This window comes from Lathamus discolor, chromosome 4, assembly GCF_037157495.1.
Source record: "Lathamus discolor isolate bLatDis1 chromosome 4, bLatDis1.hap1, whole genome shotgun sequence".
NCBI classification, from domain to species: Eukaryota; Metazoa; Chordata; class Aves; order Psittaciformes; family Psittacidae; genus Lathamus; species Lathamus discolor.
In genome coordinates this window covers 107077971-107091478 of record NC_088887.1, presented here as the reverse complement: position 1 = coordinate 107091478, position 13508 = coordinate 107077971, and the positions used below count along the sequence as shown (strand labels likewise).

At 38.5% G+C, this 13508-nt stretch overlaps 1 protein-coding gene across 1 annotated transcript in view; it reads right to left on the bottom strand.

Annotated features, from left to right (window-relative positions):
- Positions 1-3563: 3563 nt before the first annotated feature.
- Positions 3564-13508, bottom strand: part of USP12 (ubiquitin specific peptidase 12) — a 40705-nt gene continuing 30760 nt past the window's right edge. Inside the window, exons 7-9 of the mRNA XM_065678485.1 lie at positions 11439-11636; positions 9571-9649; positions 3564-6249 (exon numbers count right to left, since the gene is read on the bottom strand). Of these exons, the coding sequence (XP_065534557.1) occupies positions 6148-6249; positions 9571-9649; positions 11439-11636 (379 nt within the window). The 3' untranslated portion in view covers positions 3564-6147. The remainder of the gene's footprint in view (positions 6250-9570; positions 9650-11438; positions 11637-13508) is intronic.

Below are 13508 nucleotides of genomic sequence, written 5' to 3'. Positions count from 1 at the left end.
ATATTGAAGAACACTTTCACCAGAGAGGCATGAGGATTAGAAGGCAAAAAGATCCAGATACTTTCAGTGCAAAAATCTCAAGCACTGATCTCATCTCTGAAATACAGCTCAGTAATTTAGTGAACACCGCCAGTTGCTGCGCATCAGCAATCTTGCTTGACTTGAAAGATGTGGAGAGAAGACTGACGTGACATAACATTAAGATAATCAGCTTCTAGAAACACAGATAAATGTGCATGCGTGAAAGTATATAACTCGAGCTGAATGTTGTTAGCACATCTCATGAGAACCGATTAAAGCAGCCATTACAATAAGGCAACATTTAGTGAAATAGAGGTGAAATAACATAATGAGCACACTCGATGCAGTTGATGTATATCAACTTGTGTTACAATGTGAGGACATTCAAATGCTGAACAGTCAATACTTGACAGCAGTGAGATTTCTAGGCATGCATGGGTATGGAATCAATAATGTAGCACGCTAGTAAAATATTTTGAGGGTTTTTTTTTCTAAAATCAGTAACAGAAAATACAAAAATAAATCCTAGTGAGCATCTGAAAATGCTTTGCAAATGGGACCATTAAGAGATTATATTCCATTTGATTCACATATACGCATAAACTGTTTCTGGAGGAGCATTCATTAATACAATCACATCAACCTAACAAATTTGTGTACAGATGGAAATTTCTCATACCAACTTAAATAGCAAATTAAACACACACGCACAGAGGCATGGCCCTGTGATAAGCAACAAAAGCTGAGGACGACAGGATGTTTTGAGCACACCCTAAGTTCTCCAAACACCAGAAATCTGTATTACCAGTAGTATTTTGTCTCTTTGGGAAATGCTGTTTTTACATCGACTGTGTTAGTAAATAATTGTAAAGCCCCTTCTCCCTGTTCTCCAACAGATCCTGCTCTGCATTTTCTCTCCTGGATTACTGAGCCTGCAGAACACAGATCAAGGACAAGGCTGATGATCCTTCTGTAATTAAAGCTCCCTAGTGCTGCCAACACGAGTTCTATACAAAGCACGAGGTAGAAAGTACCTTGCCCTTTTCTGAGCCCTTACAATCTCTTATGCAGGCAGCAATCACAAGCCACTAGAGAGAAAGAAAGAATATAATGTATTTTTACTTTGGGGAAGAAACTGGAAGATATTACTCAGTTTATTTCAAAACTAGTGATGTCTGCAAACAATCCTCCCTATATATTCGACACACTGTTATGTGAGTTTCCCCAAAGGGATTCATCAACCATAACAGCAGGTACTTATGTTTAGCCTAAAAATTAACTCACTAAAATTAAAACTGTAACAGACAGAGAATTTTGCAGACATTTTTTAATGGAGACCGAAGAAAGTTGCCTCACCACTCTGCTGTTAAAACCGGACACAACAGATTCCAGAGAAGTCTGCATTTAAAAGATGAAGCTTGTGTTTGTCAGCATGGTAGTTGACTTGCAGAGTTCATTTATAACAATCAATCAGCAGCAAAGCTGCTGCAAAATGAACAACCCTTGAATATGCATTATGTAGAATATTAATTTCGGTAATAACTGAGTACTTGGAGGCTTGCATGTAAAGAGACTAATGTATTATACATCTCACACTATTCTGCTGTGAGAGGTTAGAGGACTTTGAAGCCTTACAAGACACCATAAACTGCATATTGCATTACTGGGAGGGAGAATAAAGACTGAATTTACAAGACACACAAGATTAACCCAGACAAACGTCAGGAGGGGAAAGTGGACAGTTTACACTGTAAAGCCACTCTTCAAAAGCAACAGACTGTATCCAGATTATTTAAACTTTTAGCAAAAAAGTCATAAAAGTATCTGCAATGGAATACTGCAGCCCACGGATTATCAACATGTACTGAAATCTCACAGATTATTTTACAGATAAAGGTGTCTGAAGAGATGCACGTACTGCTGGTTTAACCTGTGAATATAGGTGCAAATAACTGGTCCCAGGCAACTTACACAAACCACCACCCAACCCTTTTTGGCACCCTCAGGTGTTGATGCATTTTCAAGACCTTCTCCAAGCTCCCACTCTCAGACTCATTCAGCCCAAGATGAATTCTGTCACTGAACAAAGTCAGCAGTTAAACAGAAAAAAAAAAAGATGTCACTTCTTCATGTGCGTAAGTAGACAAAGCTTTGTGTGCAAGAATTCATCCCTGCTCTTTAGTAATCAGTGTTGTGCAGGTAATAGTATGCAAAGGGACTACTATGAATTTTTAACGAACAGGTACAAAGAAAGCAATGAGGAAAACTACAAAGATCTGTTTGTGACATTAACCATACAGTTCAGATCTTTCTGGTAAGGCAATTGGAAATTTCTGTAGAAAAGGTAAGGAAAAAAGCTAAATAAGTTCAGGTAAATGAAGACTGAAGATGTCACGTATCAAAATTTCCTTTAGTTACAAGTATGAGTTTAATAGTAAGACTATACATGATCATCTTACCTAAAGCTGAGAGACCAGATCAAATAGAATCATAGAATAGTTAGGGTTGGAGCACAAGGTAAAGTTCTATTAATTTCAATAACAGAATTATGAAAGCAACTAGAGGCCTCAAATACTTCAGGTTTTAAACTTAACAAATACCACCACAAAAATATAACCAAGCAATACAGACTTTCAACTGTGTGTGATCCAAATAGAGCATATGCAACAGTGCTTGTGGAAATCCCTAGGCAGTGACAAGGGGAACAAGCCAGGATGTCCTGTTTGGCTTCAAAGCTGTTGCTCTAGAAGGATACAGATCTTGTGTGGATCTTATGTTACACCTACCAGTCCTGTGCAGATGTCGATGGGTATGGCAGACAACTTGAAGCAGCATCGAATCCCTATGTGCTAGCATCTGACTGTCACCTAAGGACTAACTTCTTAAAACACAACTAGATTTAACCATTCCTACAAGTATCTGAACACCTAAAAGAAATTATTTCCAGGCAGTAAAAGGATGTGGTTATCACAGCTATGAATATAGCAGGGTATGAACTGTTTGTAAAACTGTACAAACAGTAGCATATATTCCAAGTGAAGAATGACTTGATACCAAATCCTACATGGATGTTGTAACCAGCTGCATCTTCTTCTGATGCTGGACTCCTGTTCTTTGGTCAGTCTTTCTGATACGTTGGTGCTGTGACAAATCTTATTTTTCTCTCCTGCTTTCCTTCCTACAAAGTGGTGAACCCTCAAGTAACTCAGATGCATATTTAACAGCAAGGTACAGATATTTTTGAGCAAATGGAAGAAAGCAGTATTTCAAAATACTCCCTTCTCCACCTCAGAAACCAACAACTTACTTAAAAACTAATTCTAGAGAACTACACCACCAAAACCATGGCTGCCACTGAACTATTTTCTTCACAACACATCTAGTAAGATATATAATGCAGTGTATTTAAACACACTTCTCCTTCCATGGCTCATGGCAGTTAGCTTAATACAGGAAATTCCAGATACTTTTAAGGTTTGAAAACACTGAAAAGCACACAAGGCAGCTGGCTGACCATTCAGGATCCACAAAGGACACAGTACTTACCTTTAGAGAACATACTTTATTTAATAGAAGGTTTTTGCTCCAATATACAAAATAAGGGACTGCAGTCCCAATTAACATTTACATAGTTACACAGCAAATAAATTCCACCATTTACAACAACTGACGACTTTCCCACGCTCCCCCCGTATTACAGCCAAGAAAAAAAAGCCCATAATGTTTCACATACCAATCAGTTGTATTTTTCACTTTTCTGTCTTTTCGGTGTTTTAAGTTACAGCTTCTGATACCAGTTTAATTAAGAACTTAACAATTATTTCAACTGCACTAAAAGAAAAATGAAATATATAATTTGGAATACTATCTCAAAACCCCTATACAAAATAAAAGTCAGTATCTTATAAAAATACACAGCAGGAGTAAAACCAGTGAAACAACAAAAACGTTTTCAATTTTGTTAGGGCATAAACTATTTAGCGACTAATCTCAGCTTTTAACTACACCTAAAAAAAACCCCAAAATCCAAACAGAAAAAAAAAGGAAAAAAAGAAAAAAAACCCCAGATATTCAATTAGCAAAAAGTAATGTGACAGTTCTTTTACAATACTGTACCTTTAGTATGCAAAGGACTTCATCCTTCTAACATGCACCATTATCCAACTGATTCACCCCTTAACCTTTCTGCCACTGAAAGCTGAAAAAAGGACTTCAAATTACTTGAATCCTTTCAGAAAAATCCGATCATATTTTCTGCATCTCGCACAGTATTTGAAGCTGTACTTTACAATGCTGGTAGTTTAATCATGATACACAATTTTCTATAAAAGAATTCCAGCCAAACCAAGTTTTAGAAAGCTTTAGAAACTTTGCATTTTACAAAAGCAATTTGTTACAGTAGGACAGTTGCTAAATAGCCCAATTTATTTAGTGACCCTGTTAAAGATTTGTTCAACTGAGTGAATAGGTGAAGTCATTTCCTGAGCTAAAAGATACAGGTAAGTAAATAGTCAGTTATAGCAGCAGACAAGAGACATTCTTTTTAAAAGTTGCAACAGTATCAATAAAATAACCTTAGAAAATGACAATAATGTAAAAATCACTAGCTGAAGAGGGAGCGACAAGGACTTCTAGACCTGATTGCCATAATCTGGAATGCACATTCCATGACTTTCCAGAAATTACATTCAGCTACTGTCAGGCAACGTCCTGGTGAGTGGAAGAGTGTCAAATCACAGTAGTTCACAGATCAGGTGTTTTGTCAAAATTTAATTCTTAATGCTATTTCATAAACCTCAAGCAAGACAAACTGCCTAGTTTCAGAAATTTGCACTCTAAGGGACTTAAGAATTATTACTTTTAGAGGAATGTGGTATCTTCAGTCTCATGAAATTCCAAACTTACTTCTTCTTACTACTCAGACATCATTTATACTTGAGACCTTGAGTGGCTTTTGAGAGTCACCTATGCCACTAGGAACAGAAAAAGATTCCTTTTTAGGAAAGGGAATAATATTTTTAAAATAGTTTACTTTATCTAAATTATTCTAATTTGTATGAACCATTAACAACTTATTAAAGAACTATAAAGATCAGTATACCACCACTGCACCATCATTTTCTTATGATATGCATTTTTGAAGGCTCCTAATAGTTTGATCACCTTTTTTTCACCCACTAATGGAAAGAGGATATTCTAATTTATTGAAGTACCTCACTTAGGTACCAGTTCCTCCAGAAGGAAATCTCTCTTCTGTGTTACTAATGTTTTGACAGATATCATAAGCATTATTTTTAGAATTTATATTGGCTCTTGCTTAACATTTAATCATTATTAGTTTTAATTCAAATTAATATATAAAATTTCCAATACTTGTTAGAATAAAGGACAATACACAAGATCCTAAGTTACAATAATTCATAAATAAAAATAAACTATTACAAACCAAATCTTTCCCCATACGGAGATTAAAAGCCATAATCTTGACTGATTGTTCCCGGTCATACATTATAAATAACGTAAGCTTCTTCAGAGAAGCAAAACATACTTGCCTCCCTGACACCAGTTTATATCTTCAGTTAAACGACTACCATCAAGAAGGCAATTGTGTTGGGCCCAGATATATCTTCTCACTTACACGTTATCCCCCAAGCCTCATTCTTTTAAACTTAAGCACAGGAATCTAAGTTCACAAAGAGTCCTTTACCTTTTACACACAAAGTCTGTATAAAATACAGATTTCTAATGCTCCTATTGCACCAACCTGGCAGTGCAGTTAGAACCTGATTCAAATTCCACTGAAGTCCATGAAAGGTTCTCCAGTGACCTTAATGGGTTTTGAATTAGGACCACAGAGATAGTATTACCTAACAGAAAGTTCCTGCAAGAGTGGCCGGTATCTCTCTTTTTGCTTATGGGATGCAGTGGAGATGTGTAGTCAGCATGATACCTGAGCAAATAAAATTAAAATGATACAAAGGTCTCAACAGTCCCAAACTCTTTGCTTAGTTGTGTGCAAACTGTGCCACTGCCCCTGGAGCTCTCTGCTTTCCTTTTTCTCAGCACTTCCTCCATTCCAAGATAGAGATGCGAGACACAAAAATCTCTCGTCACTACAGTTTCTCCTCAATCCCGAGACTGATAGAAGAGGATGTAACCGGACTCAGAGTTCTTTGAGATGTCTGATGTCAACCCGTAGAATTCTTCAATAGCTTGTGCATCAATTTTCTGTGTGTAAAAAGCCAAAAATTTAAAGTAAGAATATCTTGCATACCATATACATGACATGAAACTCCACCTAAAACTACTGTCAAAACAAAAATAACCCACATAATTACATAAAGCAATAGAATCCAAATAATTCTTCAAGTTGTTATGCTTTGGTTTCCCATCTGTCATCAACTGCACAGAAGGCAGCAGCTATAGATATTTTTATATATGCACTTTTACGTATTAAGTGAACCTACTGTAAGTGCAATCTTACGTGCACTGCTTGCCCCAATTTCACAATGAAAAGTTTTAAAGACAACAATATCCCATTAAGACTTTTTATCAATATGAAAAATGTTAAGTACAAACTATAATTTCTAACTCTGAGCAGCATGAGCCAATCCAGTGCAAAGGAGAATGAAGAGAAGGCTGAATGACTGCTTGTGATTCTCTTGGCTTAGAAAGCCTCCTATAATCAAAATCTGGGGCAAAAGATGCAAAACTTCAGTTGAGAAGGTGAAAAGAGTATTGTTGGCTTTTCACTGTCATCATTTTCAGCTACAAAAGAAACTGAAAGCATGTTCTCTTGCCACATTTTAAATCAAAGGCAATTAGTCTACTAACAGCCAAAAGACAGGAAGACATTTTTTCCTTCACTTAGGCAGATTTTATTTCAACTCATTTCCATTACTTGGAATAAGATTGTTTTAGATTTAAGAACAAAAAAAATTATTTACTTTCTCTTTAGAAGGGCTAACAGGAAAAAATACATTACTGCCAAGTTACTGCTTTGGTACTGGAAAGATTGTCCCTGATGTTTGTGAAATGATGTGCAATTTACTACAGCTCTTTCTGTTTCCCCAGGAGGAGAGTGAACTTCTGACCCTATCGAGACATTTCACTTTACTGTCTATCTTGCTAAGACACAGGGGCAATCCTTTTACTTTCCCAACATTTCTGTATATTTCCATGTCTGACATTTCCTGCATGAAAAACCATCCATAATGTGGCTTGGAGAGAAGTCCTCAATACTCGACTTGCCCTGCCAATTAACAATGCAAGTCCAATACCTGTCTCACTCATTTTTCTTCTTTTCAATCGCACAGATTTTTGTGCATTTTAAGGAAAATATAAACTATTCATTTTATACATTGGATTAATTCAAATAAAGGCAGAAAAAGAACTTGGACAGCACAATCATACTTCTGTTCATGCATAAGCAGAGACAAGGGGAACAAAAGGACGACAACAGAACAAGCGAAAACCGTGAGATGATATAATACAGGCAAACCAGCAGTTCCTGTTCTGGCTCTGAATAAAGAGTAAAATACAACTGGTGAAACAGAAAGATAACAAAGTCAAAATTGTCGGAGGGAATTCGGCTCTTCCAAGAAATTAGTTAAAAACTGTTTTTTTGTTGTTTTTTTCCGTTTGCTTTTTTTAAATGAGAGTAATTCCTGGAAGCACAGCTAATACCGGCAAAAATACCACCAGAAGCAAAAGGCTCCTGTTTCAGTGATTAACTTGAAAATTTTAGGGTCAAATTTCAAAAATCTGAAGTTTGTACCTATTTTGAGTTTTGTTACACCTTCATCTAAAACAATCCAGGATACCTGATAAAACAGCCAACCACATTGATCCATTCCATTAAATCATAAGCTCCTAGACAATATGAACAAATGGCTTGTTCCAATGAACTGCCCGTGGAAAAGAACTGCAGTAAAAGCTATTTATTTGTATAGAATCATAGAATAGTTAGGGTTGGAAGGGACCTTAAGATCATCTAATTCCAACCCCCCTGCCATGGGCAGGGACACCTCACACTAAATCATACCACCCAAGGCTCTGTTCAACCTGGTCTTGAACACTGCCAGGGATGGAGCACTCACAACTTCCCTGGGCAACCCATTCCAGTGCCTCACCACCCTAACAGGAAAGAATTTCCTCCTTATAACCAATCTAAACTTCCCCTGTTTAAGTTTTAACCCGTTACCCCTTGTCCTGTCACTACAGTCCCTAATGAAGAGTCCCTCCCCAGCATCCCTATAGGCCCCCTTCAGATACTGGAAGGCAGCTATGAGGTTTCCAAGCAGCCTTCTCTTCTCCAGGCTGAACAGCCCCAACTTCCTCAGCCTGTCTTCATACAGGAGGTGCTCCAGTCCCCTGATCATCTTCGTGGCCCTCCTCTGGACTTGTTCCAGCAGTTCCATGTCCTTTTCATGTTGAGGACACCAGAACTGCACACAATACTCCAGGCGAGGTCTCACAAGAGCAGAGTAGAGGGGCAGGATCACCTCCTTCGACCTGCTGGTCACGCTCCTTTTGATGAAGCCCAGGATACGGTTGGCTTTCTGGGCTGTGAGCGCACACTGAAGCCGGCTCATGTTCATTTTCTCATCGAGCAACACCCCCAAGTCCTTCTCTGCAGGGCTGCTCTGAATCTCTTCTCTGCCCAACCTGTAGCTGTGCCTGGGATTGCTCCGACCCAGGTGCAGGACCTTGCACTTGTCATGGTTGAACTTCATAAGGTTGGCATCAGCCCACCTCACAAGCGTGTCAAGGTCCCTCTGGATGGTATCCCTTCCCTCCAGCATATCAACCGGACCACACAGGTTGGTGTCATCGGCAAACTCGCTGAGGGCGCACTCAATCCCTCTGTCCATGTCAGCGACAAAGATGTTGAACAAGACCAGTCCCAACACCGATCCCTGAGGGACACCACTCGTTACCGGTCTCCAGCCGGACACTGAGCCATTGACCACAACTCTTTGTGTGTGGCCGTCCAGCCAGTTCTTTATCCACCAAGTGGTCCATCCATCAAATTGATGTCTCTCCAATTTAGAGAGAAGGATGTCGTGGGGGACAATGTCGAACGCTTTGCACAAGTCCAGGTAGATGACATCAACTGCTCTACCCCTGTCCATCTGTTCCGTAGCCCCATTATAGGAGGCTGCCAAATCAGTCAGACAGGATTTCCCCTTAGTGAAGCCATGCTGGCTGTCACCAAGCACCTCGCTGTTTTTCATGTATCTTTATTTGCCTTGTATCCTGGCCACAGGAATGGCTTATTAAACAAAGGTGAAAGACAGTGGCCATAAACAAGGATGTTTCTTTCAAGCATAAAAACCAAAATGCAATTCAAAGTATTCAAAGTATTGTACAGTCAAATTGCAAGGAGCAGCTCTGCACTCAGCTAGTGCTTGTTTAGACTGGGTTGAACCGTCTCCATTTGCATACCAGTCCTTTTACTTTACTTAACCATGTACATGTTGGGGAGGGAGCGTGTGCACACGCTCTGGTCAGTATGAGAAAAAAAGGCCATGGTTACAAAAAGCTTACCTCAACGATATCATCATCAAAAAGCAACCAGAAATCATGACTCTTCACTATTGCAATATAATGTCCTCTGTTAGGGCCACTGTAGAATAAAATTAGGAAAGAACACAGACAGTAAAACGTAAGTCTGTAGGAATATATTTCATTAATTTTTTTTCTTGGAGAAAAGTGATATTTAGCAGTAATTAAAATGGCTACTGCTACAATTTCTGCTTTTCATTTTTTTCCCCTCCACTTATATCTTCTTCATAAAAAGGTTCTATTTATCTTTACATTTAATGTTGTTTTAAAAGAAGGATTATAATTTCAAATGAGGAATAAACAGCACAGGCATTGAAAATATAAATGAAGAGACAGAGAAATGAAATTAAAAAACAAATCCCAAACTATTGCTGATCTTCAGAAAGAAGCTGCAGAGCTGCTGCTGTTCATCTACAGTCTCTATAAGAAACCTTTTTATTTGACCCACTCTAAGCAAAAACTGAATTCAACTGACAGTTTAGAAGTCCCAAGAATCCTCACAGCAACAAGAAGGGCTCACAATTAAACTGAAACTGTTACAATGCACAGCTCTTCAGTTTATGGCAGACAAGAAATTTCTCCACAATTATGACAGAAAAAAACCCCAACTCAAATGGTGCCCTATTTCTAATCGGGTTTCAAGTAAGGAAATAACACACTTTCTGAAATAGCTGAACCTTACAACTGAAAATGGAGGACTACTTAAAGCGGTTTTGGAACTGCCTGAACTGGCTAACAGCACTCATACAAATTTTATGTCTAGATCAGGCAGGGAAGGTTGCGACCTGTGAGGCACATGTCTGGGTACCAAATTGCATAACTCAATAAAAACAGGGTTTGTATTGTGCCATGGCTCTGAGAATGCAGTTCCAAGACTGCAGATTGAATGAGGGAGACAGAAATGGTCAGAATTGGACAGAATGGTCATATATGGACAGAACAGATTTTCCCTATAATCCAGAACAAGAGCGTACAAGAAAACCATGGCACAAAGGCTTATTTTCCAAAACTGTGCTGGCCAACTTGAGATGTAGTCATCTTAGCTCTACTGTAATCCTAGGTCTATCTAGGGAGGAATGGAGGCGTGAGTGAGAACATTGATGGACTGGAGCAAACCGCCCAAAGAGGCAGTGAATCAGCATTCCTAGCCACAAGACTGAGCACAGTGCAATCTAATATCAAAGTCAGCCCTGTTTTGAGCTTTAAGTAGTTGACTTCACAACATAAATTTTCTGTGATTCTAGATGTTAAACCATCACTTTCATCTTCGGGGCTTGTATCTACTCAGTAAGCAGTTTGTAGAGCAGCCCTTTTTAAGACTCGAAGCCACAAGAACATTTGTTGAACATAGCAAAATCAAATACAACTCTAACAGTCATATTTCAAAAGCAAGGAAACAAAAGTAATCAACAAAATTAGTAATATATGGATATATTTCAGAAAATGTTGCTCAAGCCTTCAAAAGAAAACACCCTAAAAGAAACACTTCGTAAAGGAATCTGTTCCATAATGCCTTCCTTCCTAAGAAACTTTTTCAAAGTTATCTTTTAATGTTAGTAGAGTAATACGATATTGCAAGTTTTGTGGGGGGGTTTAAAAGTAATTCAGTTCATACAAAAATCTGTGATGTGAAATATACTATTATCACTTTTCACAATGAACTATCATGGCAACAAAGCCATATGCCGTCAGGATTGGTACCATCTTCCCACAATGCTTTCTTTCCTAAGAAACTTTTCATTTAAGATGTCTTTAAATGCTATTAGAGTTATGTGGCAGTGGGTGCTTTGTTCTGATTTTTAAACATAGTTACGCTACACAAAAATGCTTGCATAAAATAGAGGTATTACCTTCCACAATGAACTACCACAGCAACAAGGTCATACATTCTGTCAGGATTGGTGGCATCTCCTGAGGTGTTAAACAAACGAAGCTCTAAAGGAAAAACTACTCTATAAGAGAGTTTTGTGTATCGATGCAGCTGATCCATGTATTTAAATCTCTTCAAATGGAGAGCTAGAATCATAGGCAGCTTTTTTACTTTCATCCTGAAAAACAAACCAAAAAAACAACCCAAAAATCCATCAGTATTTCCAGTATCCATCCGAAACATTCAGTTGATATCAACAAACAGGAACCCTGTCTTACTGAAGTCTTAAAATAGTTCTGCAAGCATTAGAAGAAGCTCAACTATTTAGCTGTTTACAACTATGTCCTGTGTTGCTAAATGGGGATTTTCACAATTGAGAATTGCAAATGCATTTAGAACAATAAGCTATAATATATAACAGCCATGATGAACCCATATAGTAATTTAGACATAACAACCATATAGCACAGAATTTCATTTTTAAAAGTACCTACCTACAGCTTTCCTGAGTTCCCAAAGTCATAACCTGGATCCCACTTGGTATACAGCGGAGGTGTTGCAACAAAGTTGTTCCAGAGACCCTGTTCCAGGCCAATTACTCAGTAAACCAGCCAAGTCAAACAAGCTTTTTAAAGTAAGCGTTGTTACGCCACTTTGTTACATGTGTATTACTCCAAGTTTTCATATCAAGCAATTCATTTAGCATCCCCAAGGGATACAAAAAGCACACTGTTATGCATCATACCTCATTCCACCCAAACAAGATAATGCTGTGCTCAAGCACAGTAATTTTGTACAAATATTGCAGCATTATTTTATGCCAGTCAAAGCCAGATTACCTAGTTTTACTGAGAGCACATTGGCCCCTTTCCCTAGTTGGAGGTATTGGGATCTTGCATCAGTGCCTACAAATCCTCCTCAGCCAACCACAGCTGCCTGGCAGCAAACACACTTCCACTTTCTGGGCAATGAATCTGTCCACACTAAGAGAGTGGCCAAGCTGGATTGCTCTGCTTCTCAGCACAGCTGATTACCTTAGATCAACACTGTGATGAATTTCAGCCCTGAAAACCAGCTCAGCAATCTCAACAACACAGCCCAGGTTTCAGACTTGTCTACTGAGACCACATTTTCAGAGTATCAGGAATTATGTCTGTACATTTCTCAAAAGAGAGGGGCCTGGGGACAAAATCCTTGAAAACTCACCTTCCTTCCCCTTTTCTCATTAAACTCAGACTGATACTAACCTGTAGGAAAACCCTGCTAGACTCAAATTTTCTCCATGGCCTGCAAATGGACTAGGAAATGGAAAAAAACAGGAAAAGGGCAGAAAGATGACAGAAGGAACTATTTTTCATAAGGGTTACAATTTATTGTATTACTGAGATATAGACATAATTTCTGCTCTATTTCTTTTTTCAAAATTAAGTCCTCTTCTTGTAATATAACTGTGAGAATAGCTCTCTCTCACTGGTGAAGAGATTCGGTACACCACTTTTGCTAACTGAGTAGACACTACCACAGATAAGCTCCCTGTTATAGGGACCAAAGAAAATGATGACTGTAGTGAAACTGAACTTAAGACCACATGAAGAGCACAAACAATAAAAGCTGTGTTTTGCCAATATGGCAGTGCCTACAGTACAGGTTTACATCAACACAGCTTATCCTGGCCAGGAATCACATTACCTCCCACATGGTAAAAGAGCGCAGGCAACAGAAAAAACAACAGGACAGACCTGGCTTCACAACCCTCTAATACACACCAATTAGTAAGCTTAGGCAATGTGTGAAGGCAGACTTTGCAGACGAGATATGACAAAGCCATGTGCTGAATCTGTGGTTAAACCAAAGAACCAGAATCAGTGGTACAACCAGTAGAGCATGTCAGTGTTTCCACTCCCAACCAAATACCTTCCCAGATAATAAATACCACACAGTACATAAAATCAGAGGTTTTTCAAAGGTTCAAGCAAGACTAAAAGGATTATTAGGCAGACAAGAATTGGTTTTAAATATCATGAATTTCAGGCTTCTACAGAGCTCCTGA